Here is a 20,021-nt window from a genome sequence, read left to right as displayed (position 1 = left end):
TGATAGAACCATCTCGTCAACCTAGAGGAAAGACTCCTGATCGGGATGATAGAACTCTCTCACCAACCTACCAAGTGGTAAAGCTGCTCGTCTTTGCTAGTTGTCGCCCACGATATCGTTTAGGTTGGTCGTTTAGACTATCTCAATCTAGTCGCCTAGAGCCTTGTGCCAAGTCTTCTCGCCCAGAAGGTAAAATATCTCGCTTATCGCCTAACTTTTGTCTCCAATTCTTGTCGCACGTCTCCTCGCCTAAATCTCCTCGGTTTTTTTTAGATTTCGCTGCCTCTCATCGGTCTAGATCTGTAATCTTTTCTTTTGTACCAAAATAATGTCCTTTCGCACTAAATATTCTCATTCCTTCAAATAAAGAAAAATATATAGAAATAAAATAAAATCAATAGTATTGAAGGAAAAATGACTCTTTTCATAAATAAAAGAATAATAAAAATCACATAAAAATAACACTTATCAATAGTATCATAAATGTAGGAGTTGATCTTAGTATTATAAGCTTGAAATTTTAAGTATCCTAGGTTTGATCGGCATTTAGAAACGAGCGATGGGATGAAAAGTGATAGGTTTGGGTTATGTGGCAAGACATGAGTATGGTGCGACAGAGAGCCCCGCGAGGAAAGCAGCCATTGAGTGGTCACAAGGGAGGATTGTCGAGCGATACGTGAGATGAAGAGCTAATGAGAGCACTTGTAACGACACGACCCAATATTATTAGGGATAAATTATGGATAATTTCATTGGGCCTAAAATTAGGTTAATGGGCCAATTTTATTAGAAGCCCAATTGAGTGTTCGAGTATTTTTTAAAATAGACTCTAGGCCTAGAATTTTTATTTTGGTGAATATCGATTTTGTTATAGGGCTTGCCATGTTATAATATTTTTAAGGTGGAAATTTTTATGTACGAAGAAATTTTTGTTGAACATATTGGATTATTTTAGAGGTTGAGTCGAATGCCAAAAGCTCAAACAAAAACCCTATGCCACTCACGTCTCCCACTTAGTGGATTATTTTAGAGTTCTATCTCCATTAAGACTCCTAAACCATACCAACTACTATAAGTCTATACCCACGGCTCCACTCCCATGCACATGCATATCTGTTTGTATCTAGGGTTTTCTTTTAGGTTCTCAATTATCTATATGTAGTACACTCACCAAAACTGCAAGCCGCACTCCCTTGAAGCTTTCCCTTGCATGCTACCCTCCACTTCATGCACGGCCTCCAGGCCACATCCAGGAAAAAGCAACCGAGAGCCACCCTACACTGGATAAACCACCAGCCGCAACAAACCAATGGAAAAAAGAAAGAAAAAAGAAAAGAAAAGAGAAACTGTAGCCCTACCAAGCCGCCCCTCCCTCTACCGTGAACTACCATGGAAACCATCATCCACAGCGACACCACTAACCATAAAATAGCCACCAGGGAACTGTAGCAACCACAACAACGTGACCACAGAAAAACCACCGAAGGGTAGCCGCTGCCCAGCTCCATACACGGCAACCACCTGCACAAAGAAGTAAGGAAAGCAACTTTGTGTTTTCTACTAAAAAAATAGAGCAAGATTGGAGCACTCGGAGACCACGTAACCCAGGCTTTTCCATCGTCAAACTGCCACCATCCATCGGAGACAACCCAATTCCGACCATCTCCATCATTGTCAACGGCACTGTAAGTCACCAACGCACTCATAATCTCCCTCTGCTCCTCCCGACGTCAAGCTCTCTCCCTCACGCCGTGTTTCCTTCTCCCGTAATCTCTCTCTCAAGCTTTTGGTTTCTCTATCTCTCTAGCCTTGAGCCACTTAAGAACCACCCAGCTCCGCCATGAAGCACCACCAAGCCCGAAGGTCACGGCCAAAGCTAACAGCCATTATCTCTCGTACGTGTAAGCCTATTTTAATGCATGAACCCTGTAGCATGAAATATTAAGTGGGTGGGTTAAATTACAAAAATACCCATACCTATTTAAGACTAACGGGTGAGAATATTTTAGTGTTAGGAAGAATTTAGGTTTAGGAAATATAGACTATTTTAGTAGATTAAATTTTAAATAAAATCACATGTTTAATTAAAAATTTATGCAAATTACGTGTTTATTTTATACCAATTACGTGTCGAAAATAGTGGATTAGCATTGCAAGGTAAGTAGCAGATGATACCCTTACACGTATGTACGGTAAATAGCATGTCATATATAAAAATATTTTGCATATATGCCCTTCATTGGAAGCCCATTCTTACGTGCCCTAGTCATGATATATTTATAAAAATCCATGATTTTATGTGAAGCTTTATGAATTAAATTCATGATTTTATGAAAGAAGTTAGGCATTAAAAGATTTATGAAAGGTCATGATTTTATGTGAGAGTTATGCATGAAAATAATTTATAAAAAGCCATGTATGATTTTATGTGAAGATTTATGCATCAAAATATTTATAAAAATCATGATTTTATGTGAGGAAATATGTATCACAACATTTATGAAAAAATGTGATTTCATTTGAAATCTATGATATGATATGACAAGTATGTGTGTGATTTCTTTTGAAATCTATGATATGACAAGTATGCGAGTACGATTATGATGAAGTATGAATTATAAGATATGAAACGGCCTATGTTATGAACATATTACATTGTTAGATCGTGCATGTTGGTGGTGCACTTAGTATGTCTTGCTTATGTATGGATTCCACAACCCGCGGCCACGTTTGGAATTGGAAGTGGAAAACTGTCAAGTCAATCCATGGAAGTGGAAAACTGTCCTTCGGGCATGCTTTGTTTAGGTCGGTGAAATCAGCACACATCCTCCATTTCCCACTCGCCTTCTTGACCAGAACAACATTAGAGAGCCATTCTGGATAGTAAACCTCCCGAATGAAACCCACAGCGAGGAAGCGTTCCACTTCCTCAACTATGGCCGCGTACTTCTCCGCATTGAAACTACGGCGCTTCTGCTTGACTCTCTTTACGTCAGGGTTTACACAGTCGATGCTCCATCACTGACCTATCAATACCCGGCATTTCTTCATGGCACCAAGCAAAGACATCACAATGTTCCAGCAGCAGCTGCTTCATGGACTGGCTCAATTCTTCGAACATTCTGGATCCCATTTGTACAGTACACTCTGGGTCCTCGGAATCCATCGGTACCAAGACCAAGGGTTCGTCAGGCTCCGCTTGTCTTAGCGCTTCTTCATCCCTCACTTCATGATCTAGCTCGGTCATTGCCAAAGACGGCGGCTGTGCTACCTCTTTCAGACTCATCTGTATTTGTGTCTCTCGGTATTCCTCCTCCCACTCTTGTCCTGCTTGAGTGGGTGGCATTGATTCGGCAGCCCGTTCGGGGCTCGACTCTAGAGTCTGTACGATTACTGCCTTTAACTTCATCACCTTTGTGTAGCAGTCCCTCGCAACTTGCTGTTCACCTCGCATCTCCCCTACCCCGCATCTGGTCGAAAATTTCACTTTTAAATGGTAAGTGGAAGTGACAGCCTTCATTTGGTTCAACGACGGCCTCCCAAGTATCACATTGTATGAGGAAGGGGATCTGACCACCAGGAAGTCTACCATGAGAGATGTGGTTTTGGGAGCTATGCCTACTAGCATGGACAGAGCGATCGCACCAGCTAGCTGGATGGCATCCCCCATGAAACCTTTAAAGGGAGTTGGTGCCGGCCGTAACCGGTCGGGAGAACTTCTCATTTTGTTGAAGGCCTCCCAAAAAAGGACGTCTGCAGAATTGCCATTGTCAATCAATATCCTTTTGGTTCGGTAGTTGGCTATCTACGCTATTACTACCAACGCGTCATCATGAGGTTGAAATAACCCCTCCCCGTCTTCTTCACTGAACGTTATCAAATATTCCCTAGAAGGGTCTCTGCGGTGCTGTTGTTGGGTGGAGAACACTTCTCCGTACACTTCTCCGTCGCTCCTCCAGCATACCCCCTAGCTATGGTATTGATCTCCCCTATAGGGGTTCTTCTCTCCTCGAATTCCCCTGACATAGGCCCCCTTTACAAGGGCTTGTAGTTCTTCTCTCCCATCTTCCCCATACAGGACTTCGGTCCTGGCTTCCCTGCACAGGGCTCCGGTCTCGGTCTCTCCAGGAGTAAGGGCGGTATTCTTGTTGTGAATCACTTCTTTTGTTGTCGCATCGTCCGGTTCGGGTCACCGGAGCGTCAGATTTCCCCCATTTAGTATAACAATCTTAAGTGTTGTGCCCATTGCTCCGATGAAAGGAACAATATTTGGGTTGCACCGGGCCTGACCCCCGTTCCTCTTGCCGACTCAGGTCTTCCCCCACTTCTACTGCCAAGCTGGAGTGCAAACGTGGGCCATGCTTTCCCTTGCCTTTAACCTCGTGAGCTCGTTTCTGACGGGCTCCTTGGTCGAGCTCTCGATGCCGTTCTGTCTCTTTCTTGTCTGCTCTCTCCAGGTCCAACTTCCTCGGCACTGTCAGTGCTTGGAGTGTGTCTTCCCCGTTTATGTAATCGTTTGCCCTGTCCATAAACTCCCTCAACGTTGACGGCGTCTTGTGAGCGATTTCCGCCATGAACGGACTGCGAGGCCAAATTCCCCTTAATAATACTGCCAACGTGATCTTTTCATCTTGGTCATCCATTGTCATTCATTCCCTGTTCGAGTGAGAGAGGTATGACTTAAGGCTCTCGTCATCCTTCTGCTTAAAGGTTAGCAGATAGGCGGCCGGCCTCCTCCTCGACCGGCTAGCCATAAACTGCGTCAAGAACCGACATGCTAGTTTGTTGAAGCTATCCACAATTCCGGGTTGCAAGGAGACAAACCACATTCGTGCTGCCCCCTTCAAGGTGAGAGGGAATGCCCTGCACGCTATCTCACTGGGAAAATCGTGAAGGGTCATGTGGGCTTTGAAGGTCTCTAAATGCTCCAACGGGTCCTTGGTCCCATCATATGCTTCCATCTGAGAGACCTTAAACCTTGGCGATATCGGTACTGCCAGGATCTCGGTGCTGTATGGTAGTTCGGCATTAGTGAGTAGCTGATCCACCGTGGTGGGCTGGCCTATCTGCTTTGTCACTTCCATTTGGATTTGTAGGTTGATCTTACGTCGTTCTTCTTCTGCGGTAACCGGGTTAGGTTGGGGGTGGTCCCCCGAATGATGGCTTTGTTGGTCTGCTTTTGTTTCTTCAACGTTTCTTCGTAATGCCACGTTCTCCTGCCGGATAGTCTCCACATCCACCATGAGTTTTCGTATCGCTTCGTTCTGCTGGTTAAACTTTGCTTCAACAGCTTCGGACTGCATTCTTTCACGCTGTGAAAGCTGGGAGCGGGTCATTGCCGACATACAAAAGACACGCTAGTTATGGGACAACCAAGATCCCACAGACGGTGCCATTGTTGATGTAGTGTTTGGCGAGCCTGAGCAACTTCTCACCCCCGGTATATGAGTGCAGTCCTACACAATCAAAACGGAGAGAGGACCTCAAGGTCTGTTAATCCTCCGAAGCTTAAATCAGTATCTAGAGAAGAAAAAAAAAAAGATCTTTGAGAGAGATGTCCAAAAAATGAACGAAAAGAAAGTACCTTTTCTTATTACCTTATTTATAGTTACCGTTTAGGATTCCCCATGGCGGGGCGACGTGTCGCGTGGAGCAATTTGCCCTGCGTACTGCGTTACCGAGTAGTTTACGCGCTATCACCTTACCGAGCAGTGACGGCCACTGGCCTTCCCTGTGCATTGGGAGGCATTAAATGCGACGTGGCCTCTGTTCCATCCATTTGGCTTCGCCAGTTACAGTCTTCTTTTCTTCGTTCCCTAGTTCTTCTTTTGAATATCCTGCCCGACCTGAACTCCCTGCCTAGGTGTAAGTCCTGGCCTTGTCTTTCCTCGTCTGGGCTTAGGTAACCGGGTCGAGCCCCATTGTCGGCCCAACTCCTGCAACAAGTCCTTCCTGCTCTCTTGGGCCTAAGGTAATGATTTTTTCCTCATTACACCCACCATATGGTGCATCACTCCACCACATGGACTACACTCCTCGTGTACTTCCTTCATATGCACTACACCACATCACCATTATGGCATACCCGCCATATGGTGCATCACTTCACCACAAAGAGTATACTCCACGTATACTCCTTTCACATACACCACGCCGCAAAGAGTATACTCCACGTGTACTCTTCCCATTCCACAATACGCCAGGAGGGTATATTTTACATATACTCTCCTTATCCCACTCTACGCCACACACAGAGTGTACTGTTCCCATTCCACCTGCCACGTCACCAATACAGCATATACTCCACAACCACACTATACAGCACAACTCACAACATTGCACAGCACACTTCCCAACTACGTTCTACACTTCACTACACAGAATGCCCGACACTTCACTACACAGCACATCACAATACAACAAACTCTACAATACTAACAGCACAGTCCACAACCTAATCAGCTAATCAACATCTAACATAAATAACGAGGGATATGGGGTTATACCGTCGATGGAATAACCCGTGCGTTGCTCGCTGATCTTCATGGTCGATGATGCCGGAAGGGTCGTACGTGGCGGCTAACCCACGTACGGTGACTATTTGGGCGTTTGGATAGCTAAGTGTAGTCTTGGAAAGGGTTTGTGGTGATGATACACAGCGTATCTAGCCGTGTACAGTGGCGGTCAGCCATGCGCAGTGGCTGTCCATCACGTGCAGTGGCTACCCACCATATAAAGTGGTGGTTTGGACCTAGGGTTTGGCTAAGGAAGGTCAAGGGAGGTTGCTGGTGGTCTCATGGTGGCTGGGGTGGCGGAACATGGCAGAGCCGTGGGTTTCCAAGGGGAACCCGTGGGTCTTGAGGCATGGAAATTGGGGAAAAGCTTGGCTGGTCGTGGCTGGCCATGGGGGAGCTGAGGGAGGTGCGGTGGAACTCGTGGTGGTGCTGGGGAGGTGCCACGGCGGCGGATCGAGCTTGGGAAGGAGGAAGAGCCCGTGAGAGAGTGAGAGAGAGTGTGCATGCATGGGTGGCAGATCGGGGCCATTGGAATTTGAAAAAATTATAATGAGGAGTTAAGATGAGTTTATGAAGCAAACGAGCCTGACTTGTCACTAATTATTTTAGTTTTTGAGTGAGTATGCTCAGTAATTTATGCTCAGCATTTGTAAGCCAATATACACAATTTTTTAGCGCTTCTAGTGCTCGTGCTCTATTTCCTTTTGATAAAAGAACATGCATCACATTACTAATTTGAGGATAAATAATCAAATACTGGTCTATTATCAATTTTAATTTTGAGAATATTGCTTAACCATAAAATGAGTGATTAATCTCCACGTATGCACTATTAAGAGAAACTCATCATCTGGATAAGCAATCATGGAATAAAAAGTGCTCGTACCCAAATAAGCACTGCGGTGAAAGTACTTGCAACCGTTGTGAGTATCTTGAGAGACAAGTGGTCACAACTCATTTAAGTGAAACAATACCGTTTCATTTACATATATTTTAAAAAAAATATATATATAAACAGTCGGTCGATTCAACAATTTTTTTCTTAGTTCAAACTGGTGCCGAACTGGTCGACATCGATTTTCATATATTCTTGCTGAATACCTACCGGTTCCTTGTCGGTTTTGGCCCATTTTGTTCTCTGACGGCCGGTCTAAGTCAAAGTCGGCTAGTTTTCTTGGTTCCGGTACAACCTAAATAAAAATGATAAAATTAAATCCCGTGGAAATATATTAATTTCGGAACGGATTATGTACTTCGAAAGAAAAAATAAAAAATAAAAATCAAAGCCTCGCAAGCGGTACTTCCAGATTCCCAACCCTCAATGCCCACTGCTCTAACGCCCAACCCTTTCAGTCCAGACCCTAGTACTAAAACCTTTATATACAAATTCTAAACCTTCCATTTTTCTCAGACAGGAAGAGTCACAGGAATGGCGTTCGCAGTCTCCACTGACTTACACTTCCCTAAATTACACTTTTCCCAATGGAATTTGCGGCCTAAAGTCTCAAACTTTCCACCCTCGCACGTTAGGTAATTGTTTTCTTTTACAATTTTTTTTTTTCGGTTTTAGAGAGATGTTTGATTAGGCTAAGCTATTTGGAATGGAAAGTACGTTTCTTTTCCAGTAGTCGCCCGGCGGCCAAAACAAACTGAACTATATTGTAAGCTGTTAGCATTTTCAGTAAAAGTAAGCTGAAATTGTGGTATTTTCTTTTGTTTTTTAATTAAGGGACTACTAACTAACTGTCGAAAGAAATGGGCACTTGTGTTTTGTGATTCAGTTTTTTTTTTTTTCCTTCAAATACAAACTTCAAGATTAGTTGTTGTTTTTTTGTAAAGCAAATTAGTTGTGAGAGGCTCAAGTGAGGGTGATTACTTAATTAATTATTTATATACTTATTCTGTAATTTGTGTCCTTAGTAATTAAACTCTAATGTTCGAGTACTAATTGTGTTCTTTTACTACCCTGAAAGAAGTTTTATGTTCAGGTTTGAGAGTTTTATGAAGAAACCTTTTATCGGCTTGAAATAAGTCAGCCCGACTGATTGCATCTCGTTTCTTGAGTGGAAGGATTTAATTTTTTGGGGGTTGGCTGTATGTCATTATGTAAATAATAAGCTTGTTTACAAGAAAAAAAGAAGAAGAAATAATAATCTTAAAAAAGTACTAAAAGCTTTCATTCCTTAAACTTTGATTTGTTCATTCAACAATTTATGACAGCAGCATGCTGTGGAATTTGTCAGATTTTCTAGAACAGTACAGCAGAAAAATAGAACGATGTTTTGTGCTGCTACATCTGCTGCAGGAAGTTCTAATCCAGACAGCAACTTAAATCCATATGAGGTATATGGCTTTACTTGGTTTGCACCCTAAAGATAAAAGTTACAAGTCATGGAATTGCTTTAGTTTATGTTTACACTTATTGAGTAATATCTTTAAGAACAACTCTTTGTACAAGCCCCAATTCTGGGTCTTGTACCTTGCATTACTCTATTTTTAATGATCTTGGTTTTCAGGTTCTTGGTGTGAGCCCCATTGAGGGATTCGACATGATCAAGGCAGCATATACAAAAAAACGCAAGGAAGCTGAGAGGACAGGTGATGAAGTAACTGCTACCAGAGTACGTTACATATCTTTCTCTCTGTGAGAGATTATTTGGTTGCAAATGGATCTCTTGTTCTTGATATATGGCAGTATATCTTATTGCATTTCCCCCTCAAAGTCTTGAATTATATACTGATATCAAAATATCAAGCACTTTAAACGTTTTATGGAATGGGAATAGGTTATGGGTTAGAGAAGGCTTAAATTTATCACAAGTAATGAAATTTATTGTTTGGCTCGTACTCATGAAAAGGGTTGTGTGCTGAGTTATGGGATCTTATAGCTCCTCATGTGTAATTCCTCAGCTGGAGAAGGCATATGACAAAGTCATGATGGAACAATTAACAAAGCGCAAGAAGGGTGTAACATATGGTCAATTCAAGGTACAGTTTATGACACTTTCATTGTTTTATTCTTCATGAGCAATGCTAGACAAGCCCTAGGCATGCAAGCCTGGGGTAAGCCTCTTATTATTATTTTTTTCTGGTGGGTCCCAATCTTTTTCAAGGGGCTTGCCCCGGGCATGCAATTTGAAGAGTGAAAATTACATGATTTACACGGAGATTGTGGGTCATTATCCAAGAGCTACAAAATTACAATTTTGTGTCACCTTTCATAATTTCCTAATGATAATTGCTTTGTGTGCCTTCTTGAAAGGACTAACCAATTTTTTGTTTTTTCAGTTTTGTTTTGTGGTTCTCTATGGAAAAATATATATTTTCTTTACCATATACCATCATACTAGATTTCATTTTTCCTTCCAAGGTTTTCTATCCATGGAAATATGAATTTTCATTCCGATGTTAAATACTTGCAGCTTGTTCTTCGCCCGATATTTGATTCATACCACATGTTCTTTATTTTTTTATTGAAAAACTCATATAAGCAAAAAATCTCAAATATCCTTGATCACGAGACTTATAATTGTAACTTAGTGCTATTTACATGCTCTTTTCTTTAATAGTTTCAAGTTTTAGTCTAAGTATTTATCGTCCTTTTTTCTCTCTTATACTGATTAATCTTAAATTCTTTTAAAATTCAGGTTTCAAAGGACATCAAATATGCTGATAAGCAGCCAATTGTACCATGGGGGCCAAGGTTTATCTTTTTCTCATTAATTAGTGGCATGATGGAAGAGTGCTGATAAGCAATTGCAATATTGAAATGTACCGTTGGCTTATTTTAATATTTTGATGACCTATACTTCCTTTCTTCCTCTATATTAATTCTGTTTGCCGGTAGGTGGGTAAGGTTCCTTCCAGTTTAAGTGGGAAAAATGGACTCTGGCTGCACTATCATTTGTCTGGAGAGTGGTCCATAATTTCAAAATGGTGCACCAGGTCCCATCTTTCCCCACTGGAGCATTATGCGAATCAAATTATGATAAGTTGATTAAAACTTCAAATAAATTGGCTAGACGTTGCTTTAAGCAAATCAATTACTCATGCATGCTTAGGCAAAAAGCTGGTGTGATTGCCTATTGAAAGAATACATGTGACAATAATTCCCTTCTCAGATGATTTAAAATGCTGCATGCACAATCATATATGATTTTCTATGGAGAAGCTTATGTACATTCATGGAAATGTGATATTTGTTTCCAACTTTCCCTTGAACTTTATAAACATTCAGCCTTTGGCTTACTGTGTCTTATTTATCTCAGGAGAATTCTAGCGAAATATATGCTCTGCCTTTGTGTCAAGCATGACATATCATCTTACGATTGTATTTTGTCTCCCAGTGTTCTCAGTTTTAAACACTAATATGTTTTTAGGTTCACGAAGTCTGAGGACAAAGATATGCGCATCAACATTGCAATATCTGCTGTATTTGTAAGTAGTGATAAATAGATTGATAATCATATTGTTTGTTTATTTTTTAGCAAAATTGATATCCATTCATTCTTGGCTTGAATTCATCATCTCGGCAATTTTTCATTAGTTAAGACTTGTCAATCGGTTGTTTTATATACAAAAGGTTGTAAATGCCATGCTATATGTAACACCACAGTATCACATTGGGAAAAGGAATAACTAATATAGAGTAAGTTCTAAAGGTAGTCATGGTGCTAGGTCCCACATTGCTCACTTACTAGTTGAAGCCAAGCTTTATAATTGATTCCGAGGGAGTTTCAAATTGACTAGTTTTTTTTTTGGGTTATAGGATATGGCTAACGTTGTTACACTATACATTCAATAAGCTCCTACCATTCATACCTTGCTTGAGCTCATTATCTTGAGATTTTCAAGTAGTTAAGGTTTGGAAATCAAGTATTTTATTGGCCAAAGGGGTTAAGGTTTTATACACTCAATGAGCTGTTATTGTTATTATAAATATCCTTGAAAGAAAGAAAAGAAAACTAAGTCTGTTTCAGTCAAGTTGTTTTTAGTCTTCTTCCACTATTTCCCCAACTTATATATATTTATTTTCCATACACTTTCTTACTGATGATGAGTCTCGGTGTGTAATAACGTGATTATCATGGTTTTCACAAGACAAATTCTTATAGAATCTAAGGTATTCGAATTGATGAAGGAAGGTAGACGATGGATTCGCTTAACAAAGAAAAGTTGGAAGGTTACAAAACTATTGATCTTGGAGATGCCTACCTGGTTCATTAGAGCCTTTGAGGAATGCTTGTGATGCTCCAATGCTCAAGGTCGTTAAATGGCCTTGGTGGAATATGGCGGTGGTGGTAGAAAAACTTTGATTTCATACTTGAAGAAATGGAGGGGAAAGGGTGGAGAAAAATGGAGATGGCAATGAGGGAAGCTTACGATAGTTTGGAACATGGGAGAAAGGTTGGTTTGTTAAAAGTCCAAAAATCTAACCCAGAAAGCGTTGATGAATATTCTGCCTAAGTCCTATGAAGAGGTGGTCCGGTCATCGGTGCTTGCTGCTGGCTGCGATGGTAAGGAGGTACATGCTCAGGGAAATGCAACAGCTTTGGTACCAAGGGTGAGGATCAATTCTGGGTTTTCTTAGGCAAAGGAGATAGCTGTTGTGGAGGAAGGATCGAGACATGTTGTCTACTCAAGCCTGCAGAACTAACATTGAAATGGGAAGAGACTCCTTGACCGAGAGAGGACCCTTGGAGAGGTCTGACGAGCTTTATTCTTTTAAGCAAGAACTGGTACAGTTGAGAAATTTGGTCAATATTATGATCCAGAGGGTGGATAAAACTATGGGCTTGGGCTTGGGTTTAAGCCCATCACCATCAGGCTTGGACAGAAATGGGCCACACCAGAGGCACTATACTCGGGCCGAGAAAGGTAAAGCCCAAGCACTGGAGGGCTAAACAACCCACGATTTACGTAATGGACTCCATCAGCAAAGATGCACCGTCCTCTTCCAACCACTGGCTGTCGACCACACAAAACCCGTCGCCGGGGGTAGGGGACCTCTTGGGTGGAACCCAGGGCGATGGGCTACTGGTATTGAGGCTGTCGATGGAGTCAGAAATCGAGAATGGTTCTTGGGCAGTGGAGGAGGGGTAGAAGGAACTAATGCTCACAGACTCTGCCGCTGGGAACGGGCGACTTGGTGGGTGCGCTTCTAGTCAATGGCTAGTCAGGGTGGATGCCGCTGATGGAGGAAGAATGAATGTTGGGCAAGCCAGAAGGAGACGACGAATACATAGAACTCATCGCTGAGAGTAGATGACCTAGTGGGTGGGCCTCTGGTCGTCGGTTTGTCGGAGACACCACCACCGATGGAGGTAGAAGCTGAGGATTCTCATTGTGGCCATGAGAGGGGGGTCTCGAGCTGAGGAAGAAGGCTAGAATGAACTGGCGACATTTTCTGTCATATATGGAAGTCCTATTGTTGATATATCTACATGGGAACCTCAAATGGAACCCCAAACTGAGGTTGGCACCTTGGTAATATTCACACCCAATTGGTGTAGCCCCTAGTTGGTGTTCCTACCCCTTTTGAGACTATCTTGGAGGTTGCGAATGAGGGGTTTGTGCAGGAGTATGAAATGCAGTTGGATTGTACGGAGTTAGAGGGAGGTGTTGCCTACTCTAAGGAAGGGATAGGAATGACCCAAAGCCCTATCTATGTTGCCAGGTTCGCATTGGGCCAATCCTCAGTCAGATTGGGTCCTCCAAAAAGTGGTTGAAATACAGGAATGCATAGGGATTTCGTGTGAGGGATTTGAAGATCAATTCAAAGCCCACCTCATTGCTATTGAATCGGATCATCCTCACTTGGCTAGACCCTACACCAAAACAAAAAGGTAATTAAACAGACTAGCTTGCTCTATTTATTATGAAGCTTGGAAAGGTGGTGCAAGTAGAGGAAGGAGTAAGGGTAGGGCGAATACCTGTGATTAATGAAACCAAAGATTTTATCTTAGAATGTAAGGGGGCTGAATGATCCGGGTAAGCGCCTCCGTGTTAAAAACTTACTAAGAAACTGGAAGGCTGATATCATTTATCTTCAAGAGACCAAGCTGAAGTTCATAGATAGATTTATAGTTAGAAGTTTGGGGGGATGCCTTCACATTGGCTGGGTTTATCTTGCTTCCAAAGGGGTATCGGGTGGTATTCTTCTGCTGTGGGATACGAGAATCATTAATCTAGTTGAGGAGTATATCGGGGAACATTTGGTGGCCTGCTCTTTTAAAAATGTGGATGATGATTACAAGTGGTCTTTTGCTGGTGTATATGGTCCTAATCTGGACAACAATAAAAGGTTCCTTTGGGAGGAGATTGCTGGGTTATGTAGCTCGTGGGATTGGCCATGGTGTATTGGGTGAGACTTTAATGTCACCCATTTTCTGAGTGAGGTTGGGGGATTCCTATTTCAGTCAGGCAATGGCAGATTTTTTTTTATCTTATTTTCGAGCTTGACTTCGTCGATTTACCTCTTGCAGGGGGGGAATTTACATGGTCCAATATTTAATCAAGAGCACCTTATCTAATATCCCAACCTATTATCTATCTCTTTTTTCTTTTGCCTGCAAGAGTGGCTAATAGAATGGAAAGAATATTTCGTGCTTTCTTGTGGGGTGGTATGGAGAATGAGTAGAAAGTCCATTTTCTTAAGTGGGATAGATTTGTACTCATCTTTTATTTGGAGGTTTGGGGATTAGAAAGCTGAAAATTTTCAAAAAGGCTCTTTTAGGGAAATGGCTGAGGTTTCATCAAGAAGGGGATGCTCTTTGGAGAATTGTTATTGATGCCAAGTATGGGAGTACTTGGAGTGGTTGGTGCTCCAACGAAGTAAGAGGGGCATATGGTCTGGGAGTGTGGTAATGGATGGGGGGAGTTCTTAAGAAATTTCAGATTTTGGGTGGGTAGGGGAAACCAGATCAGTTTGGCATGACTTGTGTGGGGATGAGGCCTTGAAGAATGTTTTCCCCTGTCTTCAGAATTGCTTCGAATAAAGGTGCTTCCATGGCTTACTGCTGGTTTTATTCGGTGGTCAGTAAGTTTTATTAGCGATGTCCAAGATTGGGAAGTGGGGGACATTTCTGATTTTTACAGCTTGCTTTATGCTTTAAACATAAAGTCTGGAGGGGAGGATAGATTACTTTGGAATCAGTTTGGTAATAAGAAATTCTTGGTTAGATCTTCTTTTTATACAGGTCTTGGCGTCACATTCTTCTACTGACTTTTTTCCTTGGAAAAATATTTGGAGATGCAAGGTGCCTCTTAAGGTGTTTCTTCTGGTGGTTGGCTTCTCATGGGAAAATTCTTACCATCGATAAGTTAAGAAAGCGTGCTATCGTTGCAATGGATTGGTGCTTTATGTGCAAAAGATGTGGTGAATCGCCGGATCATCTTCCTCTTCATTGTGATGTGTTGACGGCTCTGTGGGACGAGGTCTTTGCTATGCGGGAATTGCTTGGATGGTGCTTAAGAGGGTGGTGAACCACTTGGTGTGTTGGAGAGGGATTCTAGGAAATCGTCAAATAGCAACCATTTGGAAGATGGTACTTCTTTGTCTCATGTGGTGTATTAGGAATGAGAGGAATAGGCGCTGTTTTGAGAATAGAGAATGATTGGTGGAAGGGATTAGAGCTTTATTTTTTCATACCTTGTTGCTTTGGGCTTCAGTTATTGCATTGGATGGAATAGTCTTAATGACTTCTGTACTGTTTTTCAGGGTTAGCTTGTAATTAGGTGTTTCTCTCTTGTACACTTCTTGTGTATTTGGGCTATACCTAATTATGTTTTTTAATAAATTTCTTACTTATAAAAAAAAAAAAAAATCACAAACAAAAGTCTAAAATCCTTGATGCCTTCAAAATCATTTGCTTGAAGGAGTTGTCGATTGACCCAAATGTTAAATGATATAATGAGAGATCTCAGTAAGTTGGGATAGTCAACTCTTATATGAGGTCAAACCATATATGAACTTAAAATGCATTTTCAAACATCAATAATTTCTAGGAAATTTAAATCATGACTTCAATACATACTCGAGCAGTTAACTTTTATGCAAAATATACAAATTATGTAAACAAATTTACTCATGTTTTCTAAGGATACCAAATTACTACAAAATCATCAGTATACAATACAAATAATGGTATTAATACTACTTGCTAGTAATATTCTAGTCTCATGTGAACAATATTTTATTATTATTCACCTAAATGTTACCGAAGGCTACTCCCAAAACATTTTCACTCATTGTCAAAAGCTTTCGCACTTCTTGATTGGGTTGTGTGATTCCCTTGCTGGGATTGAGAATCACTAACCACAAGGTATAACCCATGGCCAAGACATTGTCATAGTCGCTAAAAGCCAAAATGGTAGCACAATTTCCCATTGAAAAATCTACTTCTCTTGGTCCTCATGTTAGGACAGACCTACTGTACCAAGTTATTATTTCACTAGCCTCAGGGAGCTTTTAAGGTGTTCAGTTATGGATATATAATCAAACAATTGTGATCAAAGTGCCAATTCTATTTTTTTCAGACGTTTGTTGCACATGTGATTATTTCACGATGGAATCATTATGTCATTATGTACATTTCATATTATCCATTACATTCACAATCTATAACTCAAATCGGCACTTTTGTGGATTTTGCAATATATGGACCCAAATACATAACATGCTTTTTTGACAAGTCTGATGAATTTTATTAATGATAAAAAAGGCACTATATAAGTACGGAGTGTACATCAGATACATCCAACTAGAGAAAGAAAGTCCGGAGAATCTAAAACTAGAAAAACACAAGTGGACGGCCATCCAAAAATATTGTATTAAAAAGGAAAGATTTGAGTTCCTCCATTGTTTTGTATCTTCTTTGAAGCTTTGATCGGTTCTTTACCACCATATGCACCACATTGAACAAATTGAAATCATTCTCCATAGAAGTGTGTTGACCTGTGATAAATCTTCCTTTCGAGCATGCTAATAAGTCAGCCACATCCTCCCACCCAACACCCACACCTACACCCAAGCTCATGAAATCATAGCTAGTTGATCGTATGGTGTGATATGTAGGTGATCTTTAGTAAGTTGGTTCCAACCATGTGAAGTATTACACGGCTGCTGTTTCACTGTTACTTGGTCAATCATGCTTTTAATTATGGCTTTCTTTTCATCCTCATCTTCTGTTATCTTTGTGCAGACAGCTTGGACTATTCTCAAGCGCAATGCGGAATATAAGCCTTTGCAATTTTTAGCTTTTGCTTTTGTTTATCGGATTTTTGAGAAGCTGAAGGCCTTTGAACCACCCGCATCACCAACATATACGGTGAGTTCTATTTCTTGTGGCACCACGTGCCGAGACCTTGTTGGCATTTATGTTTGAAGCCTTTTGAATTACTGTTTAAATTTGGATATGTTTAAGCTGGTCTTGCCTGCAGGAAGATGGTGAAGATTCAGGGCGAGCACTGCGAATGGGAAAACGCCTGCTTCGTTCTCTTGGACTAGTTTTTGGCTGTATTGCTGTTTCATCTCTGGTATGGTACATTATATGAAAATTCTATATATGTTAGACTGTTGGTGATAGGTCAAAATGTTAGAAGGCTAAATTTGTGGATTCTATTAATATTCAGCTATTTTTTCCCCTCCAATCAGGGTCATTTGTTTTATTGAGTATTAGAATTTTATTAAAAAGAGTAAAAGGCACACCCAAGTAAACAGGCTGTTCAGGATAATATAGATTACTGGATCCCTTCTTATAAGCGTGGGGTTCCAGTTGGACCTCAGAATCCATGATAAACTGAGATTAAAAAGATGGAAAAGGGAGAAACATACTTATACTGTATATTTTCTTTAGGCGGCACTTCATGAACAAACTAGCTTAAGTTGATTATTTTTATATTTTATCTATTTTCGTACAAGAAAAGTTACTTTTGTTTATAATATATAGTCAAAATAAGAGAAACTTAGAGCCCTTAAGGATCCGACATCAATGGCTTGAATTGTAATCTTATCTTCATGTACATGAGTTAATTTGTAAGATATCAGAGTTGCACAACCATTAAGCTTGGCAATGAGTTTGTCGCTTCTCGTGATTGATATGTATTTCCTTTCAAGTTCATATAAAAGAAAAATAACTATGAAAATGAGAAACAAAAGCATAAGTGAGATTCAAGGCATTCCCTTTCCGAAATTAACAATGCAGAGATCATGCTAACCCTTACAAATTTGACAGATTAGCTTCTTCTGATGGAAGACAGGACTTTTTCATAAGTTTCGCATGCTCAAGCCAAAAGAAATTGCAAAATCTTTGCTTAGCTATGCTTGTTTATCTATATTCTAAGATTTGAAAGCGGTTGAAAGGGATGCTTTTCAACTTAAAAGCATTTGCATTGAACCGGTAACTTTTCAAGATGAATGCAAGGGGTCTTTTTGTTGATTGAAGATTTCCATTTTTCACCCTTCTCGTTTGATTATCTCTCAATATGACGGGTATAGTTGCCATCACAGGCTTGTAATGAACACAGATGAAAGATTATACAGTATACAGCAAACTCTTACACACCCCCCCTCCCCCCCCCCCCCCCCCCCCCCCCCCCCCCCCCCAAAAAAAAAAAAAAAAAAAAGAAAGTCGTCTGAGGGGATTAAAAAAAACTAGCAACTCCCTTCAGCTTTACTTGGGTTGAATATAAAAAATCTTTAAGAAGATCTTAGTCTATTCTCGTGGTCTTATAACTGATCTTCCATAATTGAATTCTTGCAGGGATACACTGGTCTTCTAAATTTGATTGAATTTGTCGGTGGCTACATACCTGCTTTTCTTTACAACAATCAGGTACTGGCATTTACTGGCTGAAATGAAGGAGGCTTTGTTGAATCTATAGAGAATGTCATAAATCTTCATTTATTTTCCATGGTGTCACTATCAACTGACATAAGCATGTTAATTTTGTGCTAAATTACTTGAGATATAACAAATAGTAGTTTATTCATGTTTACCTACTGTAAATACAGATGGAAAAAAAAAAAAAAAAAAACTACTATAGATTTGGAAGTATTTATTATAAGCACAGAATCCTTTAGGTGCATGGATATGCATTTAAGCCAATACATATATAACAATATTTTTCATGAACTTGCCAGATACATAATCTATATTTGTGGACTATGAGAAACATCCTAATTTTTTATAGGTTCGTTTAAAAATGTACCAAATGCTTGGCATGTGAGTTGTTTTTGAGTCTAACCTTCACACAAGGTAGAATTCTGCCCATGCATATATACATTTCCACCATCACGTCCAAAATCTGCTCTTTGATGGCTAAATGATCGAGCAAGCGATGCCAAACTCAATTTTGTGCAATTGGTCAGCATTTCCATTTTCTTTGCTCTTGTCTAACAGCTGATTGTTGTCCGCATTTGACTTTTTATGTATGATCAGGAGCTATTAATCACCACTTCAACGGCAGTTATGCTCTATATTATGGCATCGTATTACAGATGAAGAATCTTTGAAGAGATTGAGGAAAACCATGCAGCAACAATATATCTGGTTAAATAAGTCTCTAATTTTATGGCATCTTGTCTTTGGAGAATCAAATGCGATATCGTTTTGAGTTCAAATTTTGTTACATGAGCTACTAAATTTTTTGAGTGAAAAAGGAAAGTGATTCAAGTTCTAGTATTTAAATCCCATGTAGAATAATGTATCTTATTAGAAAGTTCTTCCTGCTGTTGTTGACTTGTAGCATAAATGAAACGCCTATCTGCTTGTTTTTGCTCATCCAAAAATGCTCTTTGCAGGCCTGTGCACATCCACATCTTGACAATTCTGCCACGTCAGAAAAATGAAAGTCATAATTTTCCGTAGCCTCATCTTTTTCGTTCTCGGTGTTCTGAAACTCTCTTTTTACCCTTTACCAATCTAAATATCAGCCATGGTTACCTACAAGGTATGGTTATGCCATACTGGATGACTCAACCCATATACCGTTCCAACTTTCTGCAACGGCTCCCTAAGCTGTGGTTGATTGAAATATATCATTGCACCATGTACCTATGCTTGTTCAAATTGCCCGCATACCCAAGTGCCTGTCTATACAGTCTCTGCAGCTGGCTGGCTTGATGCTTCTACCGTGTCTATCCCACCTAGATGTAAACCGGAAATGACTTGAGAAAGCATAGTCCCTTGACTCCACTCAGCAGTCTTCTCCCATGTGAAGCATGCTCTGTTAGCAAAACTAGCTTGGTGCATTCCCGCCTGAATGGTAGTATCAAGTAAGGGTAGGTTCCAACTTCGACGGAGTCGGAATGCCCACCTCTGACCTCGGATTTTGACTGGGTTGGAGGTCAAAACTCCCTCTAACTCTGACTCCGATTAGAGTCAGAGTTCGATTCCGATCGGAGTACAGAGCTTGGAGCTCTGATCGGGGTAGCAAATGGGCTTTTTCAAGCCCAATTGCCCTACTCAGGCCCAGGGCCAGTTGTCCTGCTGAGAAAATGGGCTC

The 20,021-nt window shown here is 40.7% G+C and overlaps 1 protein-coding gene across 2 annotated transcripts; it reads left to right on the top strand.

Annotated features, from left to right (window-relative positions):
* Positions 1-7,782: 7,782 nt before the first annotated feature.
* Positions 7,783-19,252, top strand: LOC121263527. Of its 2 annotated transcripts, none has more exons than XM_041166461.1 (10): positions 7,783-8,045; positions 8,759-8,858; positions 9,032-9,136; positions 9,426-9,503; positions 10,163-10,218; positions 10,895-10,952; positions 16,718-16,843; positions 16,956-17,051; positions 18,278-18,349; positions 18,956-19,252. In XM_041166461.1, exons 1-10 carry the CDS (start codon positions 7,945-7,947, stop codon positions 19,016-19,018), a joined length of 855 nt encoding a protein of 284 aa, XP_041022395.1. In that variant the 5' UTR covers positions 7,783-7,944; the 3' UTR covers positions 19,019-19,252. The 2 variants fall into 2 exon arrangements, with proteins under 2 accessions (XP_041022395.1, XP_041022397.1); XM_041166463.1 differs by having other exon boundaries at positions 7,793-8,045; positions 8,739-8,858.
* The last annotated feature ends 769 nt before the right edge of the window (positions 19,253-20,021 follow it).

The sequence above is a fragment of the Juglans microcarpa x Juglans regia genome, chromosome 4S, assembly GCF_004785595.1.
Source record: "Juglans microcarpa x Juglans regia isolate MS1-56 chromosome 4S, Jm3101_v1.0, whole genome shotgun sequence".
In the NCBI taxonomy this organism is placed as follows: Eukaryota; Viridiplantae; Streptophyta; class Magnoliopsida; order Fagales; family Juglandaceae; genus Juglans; species Juglans microcarpa x Juglans regia.
The sequence above is the reverse complement of the archived record's forward strand: the minus strand, read 5'-3'. Positions and strand labels throughout refer to the sequence as shown.